The following is a 24,831-nucleotide window of genomic DNA, read 5'->3' on the forward strand; positions in this document are numbered from 1 at the left end:
ACTGGTAAGAACGCCTGCAAAGAGTGTATTTGTACAGGATGATACTTGGCTTGGGAGGGGGAAAAACAATGCTGTTTGCTTGATATGTTGGCATGGAAATAGATATAGTAGCTAGATTGTGCTGAAGCTTTGGAAAATATTATTAATTACAAGTAAGTCATCATGCACACTGATTTTTCATTTCCTTTTTTTCTTTGATGCAATAGAGAGCAATACCTGTGGGGTGTAGAGGAAGTAGAAGGGACAGAAGAGGGGTCAAAGTGTAAAAGAGCAGGATGCTGCAGGTAATTCTTAAAAGCAAAATGGGCACAGTAAGACCAATTGGAGAGGAAGGTGGCTGGAGCCCTCTTGCCAGCAGACAGGCTGTCCCAGCACTCAGCAAAATAACAGCAGTCAACCAGAAAGGCATCCAGTCAACTTAGAGAGGCATCCAGACTGCGGGCTGTGAAAGGTGAGAGCAGGGAGGTTCTTCCTGTTGAGGCAGATAAGCTTTTAAAGGCTACAGCTTCTGTAAGCTTCCAGCTGATAAAAAAGATCTGTGAGCTGCTGTTACGCCCGTATGGTCTTTGGTAAACATTGCAGTGCAAGGCTTAAAACTTACTATACATTTTCAGATACATTTTGGAAGTGTGTTTGGCACAGGTAACTTTTAAAATCGTCTCAGCGATGTGCAGTAAAAAAGGGAAATATATCTGCAGGCACTGAAGGCAGCTCAGCAGAAGCAGCAGCAAATTCTGAGCAATAGCTGTGAGTGTCTGTGCTGCTGCTGGTGCTGCTCCTGTGTTCTCTGCTGGGTCTTCCCTGGAGTTTGCCCTCTGGGTGAGTCTGATGCTGGGTGACAGCCAGGGTGGCTCAGGGGAGTTGCAGAGCAACCTGGGAGCCTGCAAATTCTGCAAGAACCAGCCAGAATTTAAAAGCCAGTCTGTGAAGAGAGAACCAAGTGGCTGTGATGGGAGGGATTTTTCTTCTCTGGGGAAAGGAAGAATTTTGATGGTAAGGAGAGGGTAGTGAGGACGGAGCAGTGCAGGCTCTATGGGGCAGTGTCAGTGTCAGTAGTAACTTGTTCCTTTCAATCACACCAAAGTATGAGTAGAGTCTGTGAGAGAAACTAAAAGAATAACACTTATTAGTATGGAGGGGTTACTGTGCTCTGTCTTAAAACAAAAAAGAAGCAAACCACCATAGGCAGCATCTAATTCTTTGAAATGATCCTTTAAAAGGAAGGAGAAATAACATTATGGCATTCATAGCCCCAGGTGCATTTGAAGGAACCAGAGCTGTCTTTTCCCATCTTACTTGCTGTGGAAGGATTCTGATTTTATTTAAGAAGGACTTTCTTTCTTTTATTTTTTTCTCTTTTTTTTTTCTTTTTTTTTTTTTTTTTTTTATAAAGGGGATAGATCTGCTGGTGTAAGGTTTTCCACAGGAACTCCTTAATGTTTTCTCAGTTTCATAACTCATGTTTAGTACTTATGAAGATTACTGTTTTAGCTATCTAGACACTGTAAACACTTCTCATTCCTTCCCCTTTTTTCCAGTTAAATGGTAGGGGAAGGATTTGAAATAGTTATTTAGTTCTAATATATTTTAATAAATAGTTATTAGAAGCAGAGAGGTGTGCTTGATGATCATTGCTAGGACTGTGGTTTAAAGGGTTTTTAGTGTTACTAGAGACCTGGCTATTTTGGAAGACATGCCCAGAACTTTGGATGGCCATTCTAGAGTCTGTTTTTAATGTATTTCTAAATTAGGAATGAAAAAAAGATGCAACACAAGATTAATTAGTCTCTATGTACTTTCCTTTTGTCACCATGCAGTCCTTAGGCCAGAAAGCCAGGAAGAGGGCAGTCTCACCAGAAGTAATTCCATTGTACAAGAGCAAAAACTAACTCCCAAGTTTCCTCCCAAATGCAATCATGTTAAATAGAGGATCTGTTTAGGATTGCATAACTACTACTGCAGCAATTACAGAAAATGCCTGCATGGAAAAGCAACAGTAGGAAAGCATCTGTGTTTCTAGCTTGTCTCTCTTTGAGGTTTTCTTGTCTTTCCTGTTAATTTAATAAATCTAGAACTGTACAACACATTTTTCTCTTCAGTACATCTTTTTTCTCATGTGTTGTTTCTCTTCCCTAGTGATATGAGTGGAGTCAGCTTGTCAGAGCTAGCTGGCTTTCTGTAGATTAACAGCATGTGATTTGTGGCCTGTATTTGGGAAACAACTGGTATTAAGTTGTTGATGAAATCTGTTTCAGCAGCATGATGGTTCAAGGAGGATGTCAGTCCTCAGGAGGGACCAGGCTGGATGCAGAGCGAAAGAAAAGGGGAGAGAGAAGCCCCATAGCCTGCTTGACCACACGCTGCTCAAATCATTCAGACTGGATAGAGATCCTGTTTCCTCAGAGAGCAGGGCAAAAAGAGTTATCAAAAAGACAACTGGAGAGGTCAGTGTTTAACCAGGGTTTATGAATGGGTTGTATACATGCTAGATTGCATGTACAGGTAGATGCAACAGGTGATATGAACTCCATGGTGAGCCAACATTTTTTGTTTTCAATAAGCTGCTTACTCTTTAGATAGAGATATTTTGACTTCTCAATCAAGACCTTTCAAATTTCTAGAGGAAGCTGTTTTTCAGAGGCCTTGCCTCTGAGCTCTTCCAGATAAGGCTGTCCTAAAGCAGGGCTGCTCAGGCCCTAAGGTTCTGGTAATTTCATGGGAAGGCTATGACTGAAGAATTGGAAGCAGGCAGCTGGGGAATGAGACCAGCAGCCATTTCACCTTTCCACTTATTCAGAGGGAAGTAAATGAGATGACTGAAGACTTTCTGAGGGAACAGAAACAGGGGCCTGGGCAAGGAAAAAGAAATTCTGGTGGTCATTTGCTGCCAGCCTGTAAGCTCCCACACTTTCTTCCTCCTCCACTAAGGCTGAAAGGGCCATCACTAAATGGGGTGGTGGTGTGAAAAGCCCTGTCCCACTGGAAGGGATCCACCAGGCAACTGTGGCTGCCCTTGATGCAAAGTGAGGTACAAGGGGATTTGTGTACTGGGTGTCAAGGGCCTCCCCAGCATGCCAAGGTGTAGCAGGATGCTCTGCCTCAGTGGGCACACCCCAGTTTCCCTTTAGGATTCAGTTGCTCCTTGTTCCTGAGATTCTCACGCTTTGTCTCAGCTTTACTGAGCTTACCCTGGGGCTGGAGAGTTTACACAGAAAGTAATGGGCATAGCAGGCTCTGAACTGGTAACAGCCTTGGAAGGACTAGCAGAAAGGCAAATTGCTATCTGTGGTGGTGGCTGCACGGAGCCCAGTTTGGTTCCAGTTCATAGAACAGACAGATAAATATAAGTTACATAATGAGGGAAAGGGCTTCCTTAGCTTTTCCTTTGTTTCCCTTTTCTTCTCCAATATAAGATTTTGGAGGTACGGCTAAGTAGCTAAATTACAGCAACAAATCACTTTATTCTATAAATGGCCAGTCCCATCTTTTGATCAGTAAGAATCCTGTAAACTTTCCCTAGAAGCTGTGCTGGACCTTCTCCCTCCATTGGGATCACCTGCTTGTGTGATTGCTCCCAACAAAGAGGAAAAGGGATACCCAGTCACAGCCATCATACTGTGAGAAGTATCAAACCCCTATATATAAATTCTTAATTTTAAGACTTTAGGATCCTTACAAAAATTGCAGTCATTGTATTATCATATTGCCTATAGGTATTATTCTAATAATTTTTCTGGGTCTAGCATAATGCCTATCAGTAAGGAAGTTGCTAGCACCCAATTAGCCTGGTGTAACAGTTACACAGCTATTTGAATATCTGCATATTTTATTCTTAAGATACCTTCTTATTATCTTAACACCTTGTTTTGCTATCCAGATATCCTAACACTTAGATAATCTGATTTATATCTTTTTAGTCTAGCTTTTAAGATGCAATAAATCCTGTTTTATACATATACATCTTGACTGCAATCTTTCCCTGTACAGGGCACACAGCAAGAGACCAAAGCAGCTGGGGAGATCCAAATGTCCAGCTCTGTAGTTCCATTTGAATTTTCATTCTGAAATGGTAGAGAAAGACTTCTTTCTCTGGAATCCAGGCCATTTCACAGGGCCTGAAGAGAGTATTGCGAATGAAAACTTGTATGTGGTGGCTACAAATGTTGGAAAGCTTCTTTCTTACATGTTACCTATGTTGCAGTGTCTCTTGGAACTGCTGTTGTATCTGTTGTATATCTCATCTGGTTTTTGCAGGCATAAGAGCTACTCTGATTTTAACATCTGATATATAGAACTTTTAGAGACACATAAAAAGGAAAATATAGCTAAACAAAACCACCATCAACAACAACCCAAAACTAAAAAAGGAGCCTAGTGCTATCTTTGTAAAGATGTAACAGATTAATTGAGGGACTCCACAAGTTTTTCTCAGAAGGCAGAGGTGGGGCTCATGTTGTTTTGCCCAGATGATGACTCAGGTGCCAATTTAGTTAATTGTCTGTCTCTCCTCCTGTGCAGAACATTTTAATGTAATTTCATTTCACAGAATGTATTAATAAAAGAAAGTTGAGCAGTTCTACCTAGTACTTAGAAGCAAAGTCCTGAAGGTGTGTGAGGACACCGTGTGCTGCTCTCCCAGCCTCTGAATTCCTCTGCAGCCAGTTTTTGGATGCAGTCACATCTTTTGGCTGCTCTGTTTACTGTCTCCCATTTTCAACATTCTTCCCTTGACCTGCAGTGTTAGTTTATGAACTCCATTACAAATTCCAGCACTGCAGGTCAGTATATGGAGTAGAGGTTGTAAGTAATTACAGGCTGGTTTGCTGTGGGGTAAATATGGGTGTGTGATTGAATCAGGCTTAAGTTAGGTGTGGCTTATCTTGATTTTACCAAATTGAAGTGAAACCAGATGCCAAGTAAAAACATCCTAAAGGTACTGTAATCAACTTCTGTGAAGTATTGACAGTAAGTCCCAAAGTTACAGTTACAAGAAATTAAACATTAATGAAGTTATAGTGTGACTGGTGATGCATCTGTTCTCAGTCTTCCAGTGAACAGTAATTTCCAAGATAATTGAATTAGTATAGATTTGCAGATTTCATACTTCATTGCTAAACAGTAACTGTTGCTTATTTCTGAGGCTGTGAACATCTTAAAGACAGCATTTTCTTCCTGCAAGCTTGGCTTTAATTGTGTTTTTAATGATAGAGATAGAAGTCTTCAGATCTACATTCATAAAGAACAGCTGAAACAAAAATACCTCCCCTGCACCCTGCCTTTTGCTGAAGGCTAGGATAGCAAAACCCTTCTATCCTCAGCAACTGAAAAAGGACACTGGCTTTTCGTTTGAAATCCAAACTCTTCTTTTCCTCAGAACTGAAATATTTGGGGATTCACCAGCTAGAAGGCAAGGCAGTCCCTCCCATCACATGTTCTCAGATCTATAGGGGGCTAAACCTAATAACTTGCCCTTTCTGCAGGACCACTTGTGATTTAAGATTTTTTAAAATATTACTTCCAATCTGGTTTCTGAAAACCAGCAGATGATATTTGTTCCCATGTCTGTGAACAGGCCGCTGGTTGCTACCTGCCTAGCACTAGCCACTGGGCAGAAATTAAGGCACATGACTGGGTTGTTACTGCTCCATTTGCCATTCCAGTACTCAGTAAAGCTTATGGATGAGCGTAAGGAAATAGAAAAGAAGTTATAAAAACCTACTGGAGTAAAACCTTTTGTAGTGAGAGCAAAATCCAGAGTAGATACGCACTGTAATCTTAAATGTCATAAACCTTTAGGCCTGCAACATACTCAGCTCACTTCTGTTCTTAGTAACCAGTATCTTCTCTGGAGTTTCCTGTAGGGGAACCTGCAGAAATAAAAGGTGCAACAGTCAAACACAACTTGTTCTGTGTTTCCTGGGTAAAGGTTATAGTGAATTGCTTTAAAACGTCGTTAGTCATTACCAACTTTGTAATGCCCAAGACACAAACTTTATCTTTAGGGAGTAGCAGCACATATCAAACATGTCATGCCTGATCTGGGCATTGTGGTAGAGGGGTTGTGTGTGCGTGCAAGGGCATACACACAGGCACACATGCAGGGCTGTTGCTTTGAAACATTCTTACTGGAACTGCTCTTCTGAAGTACTGCGAGAGCTAGTAACAGCAGAGGAAATGGTATTTTTGCAGAGGAAAAAGGTATTTTTGCCTTTAATTTCGAGGTGTAACAGCATCAGAAAATTTGGTTTATGTTTTTCCCAAATTAGCATTTTTTCCTGCAGTACCCTGTCCTGATGCAGTCAGTATTGGCAATGACATCTGTGCCTGGCAGGTGCTTTCCAGCGGTGTCTGTTCTGTGGGCTCGGAGCTCCGCTCCGGGTCCTGCTGCCACCCGGCTTGTGGTCCGGGCCCGACACCTTCTGGTGGCAGCTCCACACTGCACCGGAGCTTAGAATATTGCAGCGCCCTTAGTTATGAAACTAAGGTTTCATAACCCTCAGAATTATTTTTATTGTCATCTTCTCCATCGCCTTAATTACAGATGCAAACTCTCACACAGATTCTGTGTTCGGGGTTATTCTTCTAACTCTCTCTTGCAGAGATCTTGATTTTGATTATATTTTTAAGAAAAAGGCAAGGGAGTAGCATTTTAAAGCCATGTATCAAATATGCAACTGTACTATGAAGTCTAATCAATTTTAAAAATACATTTGGCATCTAACTTGTGGCTTTGGGAGTACTGGCACATCACAGCAAAGCCTGGTAATAGTACAGGCTTTAGACTCTCATAAATTTCATTTCCTTAACTAAAGCTTAAAGCCATGTTTTCTTGGATGCTAGACTACTGCCTCTCTTATTTCCCAGGTATTTACTGAGCTGCTGTGCTTACATATACAGAGCAGTGGGATGAGAGGTATGTGTTTAATTTAAAAGAAGCTGAATGTTTTGTTTATAGGAATTACATTCTAGCCCTTCCTCTCCATTCCTCTCCACATTCCTTTCATTCAGAGGCTCAGACTGTTTACATGGTCCCCTTCCCTGGCCTTTTGGGCCGTACCCTCAACCCTGGAAAGAAAGACTGTTTCTCCAAAGAATTCTGTGTAGGAAATTCCCCTCAGACGAATGGTCTGTGTGGAGACCTGGTGGGAATTTGGAGCCTGAAGCTGTTAGAATGAGCATGTGTTATTTGGCAGCAGGCCTGAAACAAGGGATGCTGCTTATGCTCCAGATACCTGCTTGCTTCTGAAAGTAGCCAAGGATATGGCATCCTTGGGCCTGGAACATGCCATAGTTCCTTTCTTCCTTTGTTAAAGCAACACCCACTTTCTCCTCCCAACTTCTTCAGCAGGCAGCCCCAGCCAGAGTTTTGTGGGGTTCCTTCTGTTTCCATCAGTGCCAATGCTGTGGTGCTGTCCTGCTTCTCAGCAAGATGGCTTCAGGCCTGCTTGCACCATCCTTCAAGACTGTGCATATCCACATATCTATATGTGGGACATCCAACTTTCTCATGCTCTTCCTTTGGGCCACCATTGATTTTTTTGGTACTCTCCATGCACGCATCAGTCATAACAGACAGAGCTGAATATTAAACTCTTGCAATCTGCCCATCCTTTGGTGCTGTGCATACTCTTCAGAGCTCCCTATGGCAGAAGTTGAAGTAACCTTCCCAGCACTTTCCTTCTCAGCATTTTCCATGTCATGTCAAAAATCCTGTTTCTTTTTTTCCCTTGCTGTTTGGTTTCCTGAAAAGTCCTGAAATGCCTTGTGAAGACTGTTATTAACATGTCAGACCCCGGCTCCTCACAGAGACCTGGGGCTTTCTCCTCAGACAGGGTCATTCCTGAAATGAAATTACTGAGATAACAGAGTCTTGGGTGAGCATTTCAAAGCATCTTAGCTGCTTTCACCTTTTTGTGCTGGGTCTGGTTTGAGTACATCCTACAAAAGGATTAAAAGCACCGGGCCCAAAATCCAAAGCCGAGATAATGCCCTCACCTACTAAAAGCATAATCCAGCTCCACTCTCTTCTATTATTCTGATGTGGTTTTGATAAATTGACATGACCAGCACTTAGCAAGGCTTTGCAGCTCTTGTCACAGTCTGACAGGACAGGAACTTGCAATTAAGCGAGCACTGAAGCACAGGACTGCCTTGCAATCTCTTCCCAGCTAAGTGCCTGGAAAACAATTGGTCCTCTGCAGGGCCAATTTGTCAGAAGGCAGCTTTGAGAGGTTTGGGGGAGATCAATTTTGAAACTAGCATTAAACCAAGGTTCCTGTATACAGGTCTGGGCATGGGCACGGGATGCTTGTGCTCCCTGCACAGCCACTGGAGCTCAGAGAGCAGTGCTGCTCCCTGGTCCATGCAATCCCTGCCTTGTGCATGGAACTGGTGCTTCATTGACCAAGTTTCTGCTGTCTGTTCTTGGAATTAAACTCAGGAACACTTGTAGACACTTGTATGTGGCTCCTGATGGATGTCTTAAGCCAAATCCCCACCCTGGTTAGAAAAAGAACTAGATTTTGCAGCACCCAGAAGTACCAGCTTTTTAAAAAGAAAGTCAGCTTCGAATTGCCTTCCTTAAAAAGTCATCTCAGTTATGTGCAGTCAGTCCTCTTCCACTGTATGTAAAATGAATTTTAAAAATAATTTGTAAATATCATATGTATTCTTATTCATTATATAATACGTTTAAAAGCATTCATAACTGTAGCCTCTGGATGCTCAAAACCATGCCAATTCATCTCCAGCATTAATTCTAGAACAGAAGAATATCCTGAGAGATGGCATACATTAATTTCTATTAGAATATCCAGCAGGATGCTGACCAGGTTGAAAAATCTTCCTCTTTCTTTATGAAAAATGAATTTGTAGTCAGGCAGTTTCCATGGCTGCATATGTAGACCTATAGGAAATATGTTTCCCTTCAGGTTTTTTTTTTTGCATGCTGTATTTTACAGCTGGTTTTTTTATATATATTTATAAACAGGCAGGAGGAAGAAGTACAGCAAGGTGTCTGGAAATATTTGGGTGCCTTTCAGAAAGAATGAGAAATGGTCTTAGTCCCCACTAACTGGTTGTCTGGTTCTGAAGACCCTCCTCTTTTATAAGTCTGCCAGGTTCAGAAACTGCACAATCAGGCAGTCCACACACCTGGGTCAGCTTCTGTTTTCCTCATCTTCCACAATGTGGAGCTACAGCTGCATTAAGAGAAAGGATTGTGGAAAAATGATTGAAGCATAAAAAAAATAATACTCTGCACTGAAAAGGAGTTGAAGCTTGACAGCTGCAAGTGAAGGAGAGATAATTCATCAATCTAGCTTTGCAGTGCTCTAGATCCAGAAATCGTAGAGTCTTCTCATCTTAATAAATCTTGAGCAAGCAATGCAGTGTGTGTATTGCTTGCACACAGCATACTCTTTCTTTACTTCAGCACAACTCTTCCCAAGGCTGGCAGGATGCGTTTCCCACGGGGAGCAATGGTTTGAGGCAGTGTTTTCAAAAGAGTGAGTTTCATTTACAGATAGAAACACATGGCCCACCACTGACTAATGGTGACTGGTTTCTTCCGTGACTCCTCACAGAATTCTGCACAAGAAGCTTTGTGAAATCTCTAAGAACCTCTTCAGTGATACTTTACAGCTAAGTAAGAGTGTCCAGATATTTTCAGTGTTGAGCTGTGTGGCAGGATCAAAACTGTAATCACCACTGCAGCCCCATGTGGTGTACTGCCAACCCCAGGTCAAAGAGCTGGCATTCAATTTCTGCCTACAGAAGAAGACAGATAATGCTTACTGGCTCATTACTGAAATAATTCTTTAGATAGGATGGTCAAGGCTTGTGTAGCACACATTGAGTTCCCAATTATGGAATTAATGGTATTGCTAATATATAACTCTGTTACATATGACCTACAAAACTCTCTTCCTCAAATGTTCAGAAATAAAGATTTCTTGTTTCCTAGTTACATCCGTGGAAACAGAGGTAGCAGAAAAGTGAAGTTAATTATGTAAGATTCCCCAGAAAAAAAGCCAGGCAGGAGAAAAATCTTGTGATCACAATATAGCATTCTGCCTCTCAGGTCAGCAAGTGCTTCATTAGCTCCTAAGCACACAAGAAGTTCAATTAACTGGGATGGTAAGTCAGAAAAAAAAAACCCACTGTAGCTGTGGTTGGGGTCAGAGAAGATTTGTGAAATGCATCCCTAGACTGCAGAGCAGAAAAGAAAATACAGGATATATCCAGCCGTGGAGTATAAAGGCAGTGTTTCACACAATTCTTATTGACAAAATCATCACAGAAGATGGACTGGTCATGCCTGTGCATGAACCAGCACTCACTGATGTGAAGCTGAGAAGCCTGGGGAGGTTAAGCTCACACTGGTGCAGCTGGCAGGGGATGGGGGCTGATGCTGGGCATCCCTGAAGTATGGATATTAAGGCTTCTTGCTCTTGTGTTTGCCAATAAACATACCATCTCCTTTGTATATCTTTTACACCAAGTAGGGAAGAAGGAGAAGAAAAAGGGGCTGGTGCAAAATTCAGTTTTGCCCAAGCTGAAATCCTTAGCTGCCCCTCAGCAGTGTTTGTGACATGCACTACAATTATTATCCATGGGGAAACCGCCTGCCTATATCTGTATGCAAAACAAATATCTCCCTGCTTCTCATAACTCCTTGGTTTTGGTTATTACACTTCAGGGTGACACTGAAATGTCTCTCCAGACAGTTTCCAGAGGCCCTGTGTCAGGAATCAGATGTTAGGGTTACAAAAGATTCTGAAGATCATTGAGTCCAACTGTAAACCTGTCAGTCTGGTAAGTCCACCACTAAAGAAACCCAGAGGAGGGCCACAAAGATGATCAGAAGGCTGGAGCACCTCTCCTGTGAAGACAGGCTGAGAGACTTCAGGTTGTTCGGCCTGGAGAAGAGAAGGTTCTGGGCAGACCTTATAGTGGCCTTTGAGTACCTGAAGGGGGCTACAGGAAAGCTGGGGAGGCAGTTCTTACCAGGGCACAGAGTGCCAGGACAAGGAGTAATTCTTTTCATCTGAAAGAGGATAGATTCAGATTAGACAGTGGGAGAAAATTCCTTAGTGTCTGGGTGGTGAGACACTGGCCCAGGTTGCCCAGGGAAGTTGTGGCTGCCCCCTGCCTGGAAGTGTCCAAGGCCACAAGGTCAGATGGGGCTTTGAGGTGGGGGTGGGAGGTGTCCCTGCTCATGGAGGGGTCAGAACTAGATGATCTTTAAGATCCCTTCCAACCCAAACCATTCTATGAGTTTCTGAAACCATGTCCCTAATCAGCACATCTACACATCTTTTAAATACTTCCAAGGATGGTGACTCCAGCCCTTCCCTGGGTACACTGTTCCAGTGCTTAACAACCCTCTTGGTGAAGAAATTTTCTGTAACACCCATTCTAAACCTCCCCTGAAGCTACTTGCAGTCATTTCCTCTTCTTCTAGAATTTGTTACTTGAGAGAAGAGGCTGACCCCCACCTCACTGTGACCTCCTTTCAGGTAGTCATACAACACCGGTTGTCTCAGAAGTTCCTCATAAAACCTCTTCTCCAGACTCTCCAACAGCTTCATGGCCTTCCTTTGGATGCACAGTTATCTCATTATATTATCCAGATCAGTAATTTCCAAAGTGCTGGGATTTTTTTCCCCCCTAATGGGAGCACCCTGTGGCTGAGCTATCAGGCACACGTTGGATAATGTTGCATGGCAAGGAAGAGAATGTGTTGCTATTGTTCAGACCAAACACACTCCATGGATAACTGTATTAGGTAATGAACAGAACCAAATGTTTTAATATGTTCTCTAACTATCTCTAAAAGAATACATTTCTTACAGGATTTTGAAAATTGACCTAGCTCTGAAAACCTATGTCACAGTGGCTGTTCTACAATGTGGAAATATATTGTTAACAAGATGATCAGGAAAAAGCATGAATCTTTTCTCTCTCTCTTTTTTAATTTTACTCTAAGGAAAAGCACAGCAACCTTTATGGAAAAACTGAAAATCCAGGCAGCTTTTGGATAAGATGAGTTGGCTGATGGCAACACAATTGTTTAGTTGATTGTGTCAAGGATAACTTGAGATGTACAATGTGAAAAGCTAGGGATCTCCATGCCTTTTGCTGTGGCTTTGAAATGTGCATTGCTAGCATTTGTGTTAATGCCCAGGTACCAGAATTGTGGATCTGTGTGCTGCAAAGCATAGGGAAAGGAGCAGAACACAGCATCAATGTCAATGTAAAATGAAGGGGGAAGTGTGGTGTAAGCCAGGTAATCCACTCAGCAAGGAACAGTGTTGCTGCTTACATGTGGAGGAGACCTACTCTTTTCAAGGTGCTGAGGAATAGTGTGCCAGTGCTTATTTGTATTTAACAGCTGCTAGTCAAGGAACATGCTGTGTAACTGTGCAGGGACATGAAATATTCTGTCATGAGGAAGCTCCTCAGCTATCCTTGAACACATCACAAGGGTGAGAGGATTTATGGAGCTGTCACCCAGGAGATAACGAATGCACACACATACAAAAGAAAGTGAAGATACTACAAAACTGTTAGCCTGACTGAAAAAAAAAAGAATTCCCTGATAGTTAATGCTTTTAGCTTGCTTATTCTTTCAATGCATTTTAAATTGCATGAACTTTACTTTTCTTTACCCTGTATTGACATTCTGTTCAGTGTTTGCTTTCGCAGAATTACAGAAAGGCTTGGGTTGGAAGGGATCTTAAAGATCATCACCTCCCACTGGACCCGGTTGCTCAAAGCCCCATCTGACCTTGTGGCCTTGGACACTTCCAGGCAGGGGGCAACCACAACTTCCCTGGGCAACCCGGACCAGTGTCTCACCACCCAGACACTAAGGAATTTTCTCCCACTGTCTAATCTGAATCTATCCTCTTTCAGATGAAAAGAATTACTCCTTGTACTGTCACTCTGTGCCCTGGTAAGAACTGCCTCCCCAGCTTTCCTGTAGCCCCCTTCAAAGGCCACTATAAGGTCTACCCAGAACCTTCTCTTCTCCAGGCCGAACAACCTGAAGTCTCTCAGCCTGTCTTCACAGGAGAGGTGCTCCAGCCTTCTGACCATCCTTGTGGCCCTCCTCTGGACATACTCCAGGAGCTCCGTTCCCTTCTTATTTTGGGAGCTCTAGAACTGGACACAGCACTCCAGGTGGGGTCTCACAAGAGCAAAGCAGAGGGGGAGAATCACCTCCCTCAACCTGCTGGTCATGTTTTTTCTAATGCAGCCCAGGACACCAACACCCCCAAGTCCTCTCCTCAGGACTTTTCTCAGTCCATCCCCCTCCGAGCCTGTATTTGTGCTTGGGATTGCCCCAGCCCATGTGAACTTGGCCTTGTCAAGCTTCATGTGGTTTGCATGGTGCCACCACTCAATCTTTTCAAGGTCCCTTTGGATGGCATCTGTTTCCTCCAGCATGTGGACCACACCACACAGCTTGGTGTCACCAGCAAACGTGCTGAGGGTGCATTCAACCCCACCATCCATGTTGCTGACAAAGATGTTAAACAGTGCCAGTTCCAGTACTGACCCCTGAGGAACACGACTCTTCACTGATCTGCACTTGGACATTGAGCCATTCATCACAATTTTTAACAAGAATGTCTACTCTGTATCAGGTAAATTTTGTGTTTTTCTCATAACCAGTTATAGATATGAGTTAGTGGTGTGACCCAAAGTTTTTTCCCGGTGAGATGCTTTAAAAAGAGAACAAGGGTCAAGCTAACCTGAATAAGCTTTCATAGAGATAGTCCTCTAAGCGTGTGTTCAGAGAAGTATTTGTGCTGCCAGCTTCAAGCAAGGCTGTGAGGTGGCAGGCTGAGGGTAATCTGCAGTTCATATTGATTGTTCATCTACCCTGGTTACAGTGAAATGGGCTTCAATGTGGTGCTAGGCCGAGAGTGTTTGCTCTCTCTTTGGGAAAGTGTTACCAGAGATTTGATGGAGGCACTTGAAATTGTGAAAGTCACGGTTTAGAACTGATTTAGAATTTCTGGTGCAGAGAAAATAGAAGTCCTTGGTGATGCCCAGCCCATCCAATTTCTTCTCCATCAAAGTGCTACTACACTTCTTTAAAGTGCTGGTGTGACTCATCATTGCTAATAGCTGTAGAACAAGGTAAGGAAAAAAGTATACTTGATACTGCCCGTATACAGAAAGGCATTATATTGTGGGAAGCAGTTAAACACTGTAGCATCTTTGTACTTTATACTCTGAAACAAGTATTAACTGGTTGTAAAGGCTTTTGCAACTGCGTGGTTTTGCCCAGCCCCATGTTCCTAAGAGACTGTCAGGTACCAGCTGTCACTGAATGATTCGACTTTAAAAAGTAAAATTGGCTAAGCAGAAGTGGAGCAAGGGAAGCAAGAGAAGAATCATCAACACAACAGCTTGTGCTCAGCTAGATTATGGTACACAATAAATACAACAAGCAATAGCAAACCTGGGATTGAAAGTTTAGTTAGAGGAGTTCTTGTGGCTATGTTGACTTCACAGTGACACAGGGAAAGACAGAACCAAGCATGACCATGTGGGCTGGAGCATTATGAGAGAAAGATTTGGTCCCTTAGTCTGCAAGTTATTTCTTTTTCTTCCTACATTTTTGCCAATTTATTCCCCTGTGTAATCTGTACTTGAAAAAAAAACATCAGCTGGAGAAGCTTGCTTGCTTTTCTTGCTTGCTGTTGTTGCATTACTAATTACTGCAGATTTAATTATGGTCATGGTGCTCAAACCTTTCAGTCAGCTATTTGTGTGTTAAATCCAAGCAGCTTGAGCATTAACCAATTCTCCTCATTACTTAGATGAAGTAGGTAGAAGATGCAATTTTTTGTGTGGGGAAAAAGACTTTTTGGAAGCACAAAGCAAAGCAGCAGTGATAACCTGAATCTTCTGGATTTTTTTATTCTAGTTACTTGGAAGTCTCAAACAAAGGGCAGGATTTATCTTCACTCTGGAACAAATCTGTAGCTAGGTACTTTTTTGCTAGTATAGTAAAACCCCATAGTTACAATCCATATTTTTTCATTTGCCCCACATGTAGTTTTCTGTTCATTTATATCATCTCCATAAATGTCTTATATTTCCCTCAAGATTGACTCTTTTTAGATTTAATTTTCAGAAATTCCTCCTGTCAAGGGCTCTTGCAATTCCTTTGTGTAGTCCCACTTCATCTCACACACACACACAGAATCATTCTAATTGGAAAAGACCTTTAAGGTCATTATAAGCTTTCATTATGTTCTTACATTCTTCTCAGTCAGAGAAGTCAAATCTATTTTTCTGTCAGAAATTCCTGTACAAAATAGAGGTTCTGCCTTCATTTCCCTTAACAGCTTACTCAGCTCTCCTACATCCTTTTCTCATCTGAGATCCTCATTACAGACATTTTTGTACTACTGTTCACAAATGTCACCAGAATATTTGAGTGATCAACAACATTTGAGTTGGAGTGCTTATCTGGGTACTTGATTCTCAATATATAAAATTTGGGATGGCCTTATTCCAGCTGAAACAATTTTATGCCATAGATAAATTCTGTCAAATTATTCATCTGTTTTCTAGATCATTAATACATATTGTTCTGCAACAATGAACCAGTTAGTGTAAGTTTAAGGGTGGGGTGCTTTGTTGAAATTTGACCATTTAATCTGGATTTAACACATGACAAGGACTCTTATCAGTTCCTCTGATTACTTAATTTCCTTGATAGCCTTCCATCAGCCTTCTGTGTATCAATCAGTGTCAGATCAGGGTGTATGTATGGTGGGAGAGGAGTAAGTGAAACTCTAAAAAGCTTGATGAAACAAGAAGATAACAAATTAGCCTCTTATTTTTAACTTTGAAGAATTGGCCTAGACATTGAGTTAAATGAGGTAACCTTGTATTTGAAAGCAAGAAAATATATGAAAGCTGTTTTGACTCTGTGGATGTCACAGAAACTATTAAAAACAAAACAAACCCAAAAAACCCAAACCAGGTTTAATAATATAACCAGTTTCAAGAAGAAAATTTAAAAAATACAACAAAACTTGAGCAGGATACAGGTAACTGAGCCTCAGAACCTGTCTTTCACCAGAATGCGTGGATGGTGATGTTCCTAATTGACTTCAGTGTTGCATTCCAGGCTCCAACCTGTCAAGCTCTCAGTCAGGATTTACAGCCCAAGATCCTCCTCCTTGTGATGAATGATCACAGGGAGAAGACAAATATAGCTTGAGCCCACTCTGGGACTCTTCAGTGACAGATCCACAGCTGGGTTTTGGAATAACCTTTTGATGTCAGAGAATGCTGCTTCTGCTTAGGAGTGAGTTAAGAAATCTTCTAGACTAAGGTATGCAAATACAACTGTCCTTGTGCTCTGGGAGAGCACGAGCAAAATTAGGTTTGTGTAGGATTGTGGATAATCTTGATTAGCAGAGAATATTTTGCCATTTCTGTGCATTGGTCTTTTGTTTATGAGAGGAATGGATGTTGGCTGCATTTGCTCTATAATACCACCAGTGAGTTGCCTGCTGCCTGCTTTCCTCACTCTAAGTAAAAAGAGAGTGTACATATGAAATGGTTGACTGAAGTTAAATGTGAGCTGTCAAACCGATGAGACTGATTCTTTCAGAAGATGAGAGTATTTTGTTTGGGCTTTTTTGGTCTCAAAGGCTGTTCAAAATCTCAGTATGTTATTGCACAGTGCATGCGCAGGACAAAAAGACTAAAACGACCTGGCCCCTCCACCTTCACTCTAAAAGTCTTGAAGAACTGTCATCACTTCCCCAATTTACCTGGCCTTAATTTATAAACTACAGTAAGGACATCCAGATCATTTCCTAGTCTGTTGAACTTTTTTTTTTTTTAAGCTGAATACACCATGACCTTGAAAGAAATCTCTTCATATTCCTCTTGCGTCTGTAAATATTACTGCAGGTGTCAGTCACAAAGTACCACATAGAGTTAAAATCCTCTCTGTACTAGTTTGTCACATAATTTTGGAACAATTTTTTTTTGTGTGTGTGTAATATTAAAAGTATTCTCTATATTGAATGTAAAAGAATTTAGAATCATAGACACATTTTGGGTTGGAAAATAACATTAAGATCAAGCCCAACCACTAACCCAGTGCTGCTAAGTCTACTAGTAAAGCATGTCCCTAAGCACCACATCTACACCTCTTTTAATACCTCCAAGGATAAAAACTCTACCACTTCCCTGAGCAGCCTGTTTCAGTGCCTGACAACCCTTTCATTTCTTATATCCTATCTAACCTTCCCCTGGCACAACTTCAGGCCATTTTCTCTTGTTCTCTTGTTATTTACTTGGGAGAAGGGGCCAACACCATCTTCCCTACAACAGGAGCAGAGAGTTACAAGGTCTCCCCTCAGCCTCCTTCAGACTAAACAATCCCAGTTCCCTCAGACACTCCTCATAAAACTTGTGCTCCAGACCTTTCACCTGCCTTGTTCCCCTTCTCTGAACAACAGGGCACACACTGCTGGCTCTTATTCAGCCAGGTGCTGACCAGCACCCTCAGGTCTTTTTTTCTGAGCAGCTTTCCAGCCACTCATCCCCAAGCTTGGAGTTTTGTGAGGGGCTGCTGTGACTGAAATGCAGGACCTGACACCTGGCCTTGTTGAACCTCTTACAGCTGGCCTCAGCCCATCAATCCAACCTGCCCAGGGCCCTCTACAGAGCCTTCCAACCCTCAAGTAGATCAACACTCCCACCCTATTTAGTGTCAGCTGCTGACTTACTGAGGGAGCTCTTCATCTTGTCCAGACTGGTGGTAAAAATATTAAACAGAACTGGAATTTACTGAATACAAGGTAAATGTATCTAAGACTGGATAAAAATTCTTATGGCATATGTAGAAAAGCCCCTTTCCATACTTTCATCAATGCCTGGATGAACAACAGTATCTGAACTTACACTGAAAATTGGGACATAAATTTCATAGATGCACGGTCTGAAAAGCAGAACAGTATGTAGGTAAGAAACTGAAGTGGCAGACTGGATAGAAAATGCTATGACATAAATAAATAAGAGAACTGACTGTTAATCAAAAATATAATGTTCTAATTCTTGCTTTGCATAACTAACAGGCAATTAGCTTTCATTGGCTCATGATGTGAAAAGTGATTGAGAGACATAGATCCTTTGCTTTGGTAACAGTCTGTCAGTTGGGAAGAATGTTTTTCTTGACAGTTGATTAGGGGTTAAATGAGCTGAATTAAATTGGTAATTTTTGCTTCTTTCCCCACTTAGTATAACAGCTATTATATGAAGCATTTTCTTTACATTAATTGTAATGACTGGCTTTAACTGATTAGTGCTGTTGGAAGAACCACTTTTGATTGACAAAGATGTCATTTTGCTATTCTCAAGATCTATAAAATGGCTGATCTATGTAGAACCTGTATCACAGTATTGTTGTTTATTGATTTTGATAGACTGGGGTCTTCTCTTAAGCAAAGTGCCCCTGTTAGGGAAGCACATGCTTGTTCTGATCAGGCAACAGCTTAGGTGTCAAAGAAGTGAACCACAGCACGTCATACCCCCGTAACGTGGCTGGTAGCTGTCTGTAGCCATGGGGAACTGTGCTGCACCACAGGAATGTTATCTCGGCTCCAAGAAGGCATCACCTCAGAGCAGATCTGTGCAGCTACAGATGCAGACTCCAGTCATTCACAGTTTTGGTAGAGTAACTGCTCTCCAAGTCAGCAGACCCACCAGATGTTGGCCTTCTGTCACTTGTTGAGAGTGGCATCAGTCCACTTGGTGCTCCCTGAACCTAGGTGGCATAAAAATAGAGTAATTGGGAGAAAAGGGAACTTGCTGGGCACTGGGAATAGGGGAAAGGGTCAACTCTGAAAAAAAATGTCCAATTAGCTCTCTTACTAAAGCTTCCTATAAGCACTGGTTGTAGTTAAACTTGTGCAATCAGTCATTACCACAGGCTGAAAGGAGTGGGCATATTTCTTTCCAGACTGAAGAAAAAGCAAGCGTAGGGGGGACTGCTGGTTACATAAAACAAACATGGTTACAGGTTTGGTTGGGTTTTTTGGTTGGGTTTTTTTTTTTTCCATTGCCTTGTTTTTTGTTTTGTTCTTGAGCTGTTTCTGCTCATAGGCTCGGGAAAAAAAATGTTTCACAGCACAATGTTTTCAATCATTTTTTTGCTTGTGGACTCACTTCCACATCTTCTCGCCCCACTCCCCTACAGTTTAAGCTCTTACTTAATGATCTTTAGTCTACAAGATGATTTTACGGCCAGCTTAGAAGTAGCTCTTGAATGTAGGTTATAATATACCATCTCTCTCCAAAGGGAAACTTCAACCACAGCTCTTAACAGAACTGGCTTAAAATGTACTGATGCGTAGTTAACTACTTGGAATTGTTGTTGTGATACAGAAATTAGTCCATCTTTTGATAGAGGATGATGTTCTTTGAGGTAAACTATCAGGCTGCTTGGGAAAACAGGGTGATAGCCCTTCATCTGCAATAAGGGTGGATAATGCATCTGCTGGAGCACTGCTGTCTGTGACTGTCCTAGAGTAGAGCACAGTGATGAAAGCAGCTTTTCACAGGCCCTTGAAAAGTATTCTGCCATTACACTTGCAATACTTCAGAGTTTATGGTTGTGCTGGAGTTAAATGGAGTAAATGGAGTTAAAAGTCCTGGAGTTAAATGTCTTTTCAAATTTTTAGATCAAAAGAGAAACGCTAGAGCATCAACAGGAAATAAAACATTTTTATTGAATATATGTGTAATATGTATGTTATTTTAACAACGATTGGAAAACTACTCTGGGAAGTCACTACACAAAGTGAAACAAAATATAAACCACCTCATCAAAAATGAAGGTAAAATACAGCTAAAGTTGTCAGCTCGCGGGCCACGAGCGATATGGCAGGATAAAACACCCCAAACATTTCTACAAGATACAGAGAAAACCCACACAGAGAAACACTCAAGCAGGCAGTAAATATACACAAAGGCAACTAGGATCTTTCTACAGCATCAGATTCTAATACTTCACACAGCTTTGTCAGAAAGGTACATGTGGCTTCTTTGAGGGTGAATGTGTCATCTTGGTCACACGGCAGGTTCAGTCTCTGAGAACCATCAGGCCTTACAGACCAGTTCTACGGTGACGTTCAGTCTGGCAGTGTAGGCAGAGGAAACATTAAGAGAACCTTAACACAACGAGTCAGTCCTGGCAGTTTGAACCTGCAGCTATCCCAAATGAACAACTGGAAGCTGGAAACCATGAAGCTCTTATGCTGGAAAGCTGACTGTCTACTTCTTTTTGGTGGGGTTTGGTCCCTTAGGTTAAAGATTTTAAAGTATTCCAGCTTGATGCTTTGCATGTATGTGCCTGTTTCTATCAGAAAATGTCTCACTTGTGTTTTTTCCATGTTTCATGTAAAAAAGGAAGAAAATGGGTCTTGCTACTCATACCTTTGGAGGTGGGGATCAATCCAGACCACTTCTTTGCTGCTTCTTTTAAGCACAACTTACTGAAAACATAGGTGCTTAGCCATCACTGCCCTGACCCTGCAGGCTGTCACACCCATCCCAGAAGCATGGCCTTGAGGGAGGCTGTGAAATTTAGTTTTCAGTACACAGTTCCCCGATTACATTCATCTTTGTTCTTTGTTTTCAGTAATTTCTGCTAGGGACAACTGCTATGAACATTCCTGGTTAATTCTCATGCCTCCCTCCTAAAAGGTAGAGCCCTTCCTCATTTCTGGGGCAGTTTGCATTGCTGAAAACCATGAACTCTTTAAAGCATTATAAATATATTCACAGCTTGGAAAGAGAAGCGAGGGGCCTCAAAGGATGGTCCATGAGACAGAAGTGATGCCCTAAATGAGTTGATGAGATGGCAGAAGCTGAGATGGCATGCTAGCTAGCTGTAGGGTGACTATCTACAGTAAAGCGGCGGAGGGGGAGGGAGGTTGGAAATGTAGAATATTGCACAGGGCTTGACAAAATGCTGCGTGGTCAACCCATTCAATATAGCATCCTTGTCCCCTGCATAGCTCTCCAGTTCTAAATTGGTCCATAATAACTAGAACTGCTTGTGCTATGCATTCCTTCGGCAGTGCAGTAGAAGGGAATGGCAGTATTATTACAATATCACTACAGAATAAATTGATTGCTATCCACTGAGAAAACTACATTTCTAAGCACACACGGCAGTCACAGTGATACACAGAGCAGTCTTTCAAGACTCTTATGGAATGACTAATAGCTTCATAATAGTGCCATTTACTACATAATAACATTGAAAACATTTAAAAACTCCTCCTGAAACGAGCATCTAGTATACAGAAGAGGTTGTTTCAGTTTTCTAGAACTTGTTCTTTGTTTTCACTTTTTTTTTTTTTTTTTTTTTAAAGGACAAATTAAAACTTAAGTATAAATAGTATATAAAAGGTCACTAGCTGTTCTCTTTTGGCTTACATTGAAGTGCATTTAGAACTATGGCTAAATTTTGTCATCTTTTGATGGGATTACAATACTGTCCGTTTACCATGAAACTATTTTGTATAATAAACTCACACGGCTGTGTCTAAAAAATATTCTGCATTCCTTCTAATCTGAGTTAGTATAATAAAATATTTTGTTACAAAGTCTAATGTGCAAACTCATTATAATGTGAAATCGTGGATGGAATTCACAGTATGCAAATTTTGTATAAAGGTGATAACAGAGTGCTACTCTTGTTTTCGTGGCAGCATTTTGCTACTGCTGCCTCTCCCTCCCCTCCCTTTCCCCCTTTCCCTGCACAACCTCTGCAATGGTCTTAAGTTGTATGTTAGATGAAATCGTTGCCTTCTGTGGAACTGAACTGCTTCTTCAACTTTCAATCTAAAGCCATTTCAGTCTGTTATGTGTTTGCTTCGTAATATATACAGAAAAATTTGATCCTGGCTACGTCTCCTTGAGGTCAGCCACGGAGCTGCTCAGATCATGCTAAGTTGCCTGTGAAAGAAGTCTACCCAATTGGATTTGCCCCTCCAAGATTCACTGTGGACGTGTAACGTGTTATTAGGATGGTCCAGTTGAAAGCTCAGATTTAAGTTGTCCTTTAAGATGTCAGTGTAACACTACTAGTGCCTTACAAGTTGTATTTTTGTTTTCTGGAATGCAGACAATACTATAGTTACCCTATATTATCAGCTCTCCTATAGCTCAGTCAATTTACATAATTTAAAATAGAACATCTTATTAAAAACATCTAGATATACACAGATTAGGAAACGCTTACAACATACAAATACACAAACTAGAAATAAATTCTCAGCGTACTGGTGTATATATACAACTGTGTGATACAATAAATAATTTCTGTCATGCTCTATCTACACATCATATTGCTTAAAAGAAGAGTAGATCTGGGGGGGCAGTGGTGAAATTAAGCGCCTTTAGAGGGCTCTCTACACTTAAATTTGTGCAAATTAAAATGGGAATTTAAAAGTACAGCTGATCTGTGTCAGGAACACATGGCTGGAAATGAAAGGACCCATATCACTGAGGTATTTACAGATACTGGCTAAAGAGCACTATGTGGGCAAATGCAGAAAGGCTTCTTCTTCTTCTTTTTTTTTTTTTCTTCTCCGTAATTTGATTTATTTTATTTTATTTTATTTATTTTAATTTAACTTCATCTAATTTAATTTACTTCACTTCTTGACTGCCAGCATGGCATCCACCTCCTCCTCAGGCTGCAAGGTGTGCCACTGCGCGATGGGCCGCCGGGGGTTGGCCAGCATGTCTGACCAGTGCCGCAGCTCCGCGCCGGTGCTGTTGTAGCCCACAAACACCTTCCCGATGGCATCGTTCTTCCCTATCTTGTCATAGTCCAAAACAGTCACAACAACCTGCACTTTCTGCAATGAGAGAGAGAACGACAAGTGAGCGGGACGTCAGGGGGAAGGTGGGCAGGGAGGAATCGTGGGACAGGCAGTGACCGCGGAGACTCCATGAAGGGGGTGTCTGCCACAGAAGGTTCCTCCAGCAAGAAGCAAAGTTGAATTTCAGTCTTTGCTTCTTGTGAGCCTTCCAAACGTAATTAAGTACGCAATTTCCCTGTTAATTTGAAATTTGCCTCTTTTCATCAAAGAGCTTCCTCTGGCACGCGAGGTTCGTTTTCTTTTTCCCTTAAACAGATGAGAACCTATGAATTATTTTTTGTTGTTACTGAAGAATCAGACTGCTAGAGGTCTGTAGGGCTAAAATTGAATCTTAAGGTAATCGAGGTAAAAAGCAGTGCAACTTAACACATCGTTATTCCTTAAGTAATAAGTAAAAATTAGGTAAAATTCAGAAATGTCTTTAGTCCAAGTTAACACTTGCAATGGCTCACTCTCTTCTGCTAATTGCATTTCTGCTTCTGAACAACTCTTACCCATCCATCCAGCATGCTAATTATCTACTTTCAGATAAATTCAGAAGTCAGCCTTCAGAGTTGCTGTAAAAATACATGCAGATCTGTGTGAGTGTGTGTGCGTGCACACGCCTAAGTGTCTGTATAGTGTGCATATTATGTAAATGCACATTGGAATCAAGAAACCTCTCTGCGTGCTCAGGGGAACTGGAATGAAGTATAAACCCCACCATCCCGGTGCTCTGACACTCCAGGATTGTCTGTGACCAAGCTGGTGTTGGAGTGCCACTTGTGCTGTAGGAACAGTGACCTCTGGCAAACAAAGGTTAAGCTATTCCCACAAATTCTGCTGGATCCCATCTGTCACAGTGCACAGGCAATTTTCCATTTACTTAGACTTGGGCACACTGGGAGGTGACGTTCAAGCCAGGAATTTGTTTATGAATTTGCAGGCAAATGCCCACATTCCTCTCCAGCAGGTCATTAATATTTGTCAAAAGAGCATAAACAGCTATTCCTTCAGTGAGGTGATATTCTTCTCCAACAGCACCTAAAGTGTTAATGGCCTTGGGCTGACTTTGCTAAACTGTAAATGCTTCTCCTCAGGGAGCTTTATGTTTAAAAATGAACACACAGTTTCTTTCCTGATTCCTTCCTACCCCATGGCAAATGCACACAGTTTGTTGTTCCAGTGTGAGTTTCCTAAAGTGGGACAAGAAATGCCCTGAAACACATTTCTTCCAGAAAAATCTTTTATTCTCAAGCATCAGGTTTTTGAATTTAAGGCTTTAAATATACGCACAATCTGGATTTCTTATGAGAATGATTAATTTCAGTGCTTGTAATAGGATTATCTTTGAGAAGTAGCTGACTCTTTAAAGCACATCTGCAAGACCAGGCTCATGAGGTCTATTTTGTAGAGGCCATTCCCTGACAAGATTGCACAATTCACTGAGCCAGAGAATGGGAGAATTCCAATAGGCAGTGAAGTATTTATATAGTTGCTGATGACAAAAGTGTACAACAAACTCAAGCCTCTCTCTCCCCAGAGCACTCACAATAAAAGGCAATATCCTGAAGCAAGTATTTCTAGATGCCAAAATTATGTTTCAGTGTTGCTGTTTGCAGTATACTCACTTTTAATGATGATGGTTCCTCCCAAAATGAACATTTATGTGTTAGATGCATGGTACAATCACAGATATAAAAAGTAAGCATGAGAGTATTATTTTACAGTACAAGAAAAGGTTGCCTTCTAGAAGCTTGGAGGCAGTTACTATTGGATATATTGTTTTGGTGTTAACCAAAAGACAAGAGTGAACATTGCAAACAAAATACCCTTTTCCTTGCCCTGTAAAGATGTAAGAACAGCTGGCTCAGATACTTAATTACAAGATGATTTTCACTTCATG

General features: G+C 41.5%; 1 protein-coding gene and 1 long non-coding RNA gene across 4 annotated transcripts in view; one reads left to right on the forward strand and one right to left on the reverse strand.

Moving 5' to 3' along the window:
* The first annotated feature begins 1,824 nt into the window (after nt 1-1,824).
* On the forward strand, nt 1,825-4,579 carry LOC139796704 (uncharacterized). Its single transcript, XR_011726135.1, has 2 exons — nt 1,825-2,448; nt 3,988-4,579. It is a non-coding gene; the product is annotated as an uncharacterized lncRNA (long non-coding RNA).
* A 15,176-nt stretch (nt 4,580-19,755) lies between these two features.
* Nucleotides 19,756-24,831, reverse strand: part of SYT1 (synaptotagmin 1) — a 338,121-nt gene continuing 333,045 nt past the window's right edge. For all 3 annotated transcript variants that reach the window (XM_071766359.1, XM_071766352.1, XM_071766370.1), the window contains one exon: nt 19,756-22,922. In XM_071766359.1, the coding sequence (XP_071622460.1) occupies nt 22,716-22,922 (207 nt within the window). In that variant the 3' untranslated portion in view covers nt 19,756-22,715. The remainder of the gene's footprint in view (nt 22,923-24,831) is intronic.

Source organism: Heliangelus exortis, chromosome 1 (assembly GCF_036169615.1).
Source record: "Heliangelus exortis chromosome 1, bHelExo1.hap1, whole genome shotgun sequence".
NCBI classification, from domain to species: domain Eukaryota; kingdom Metazoa; phylum Chordata; class Aves; order Apodiformes; family Trochilidae; genus Heliangelus; species Heliangelus exortis.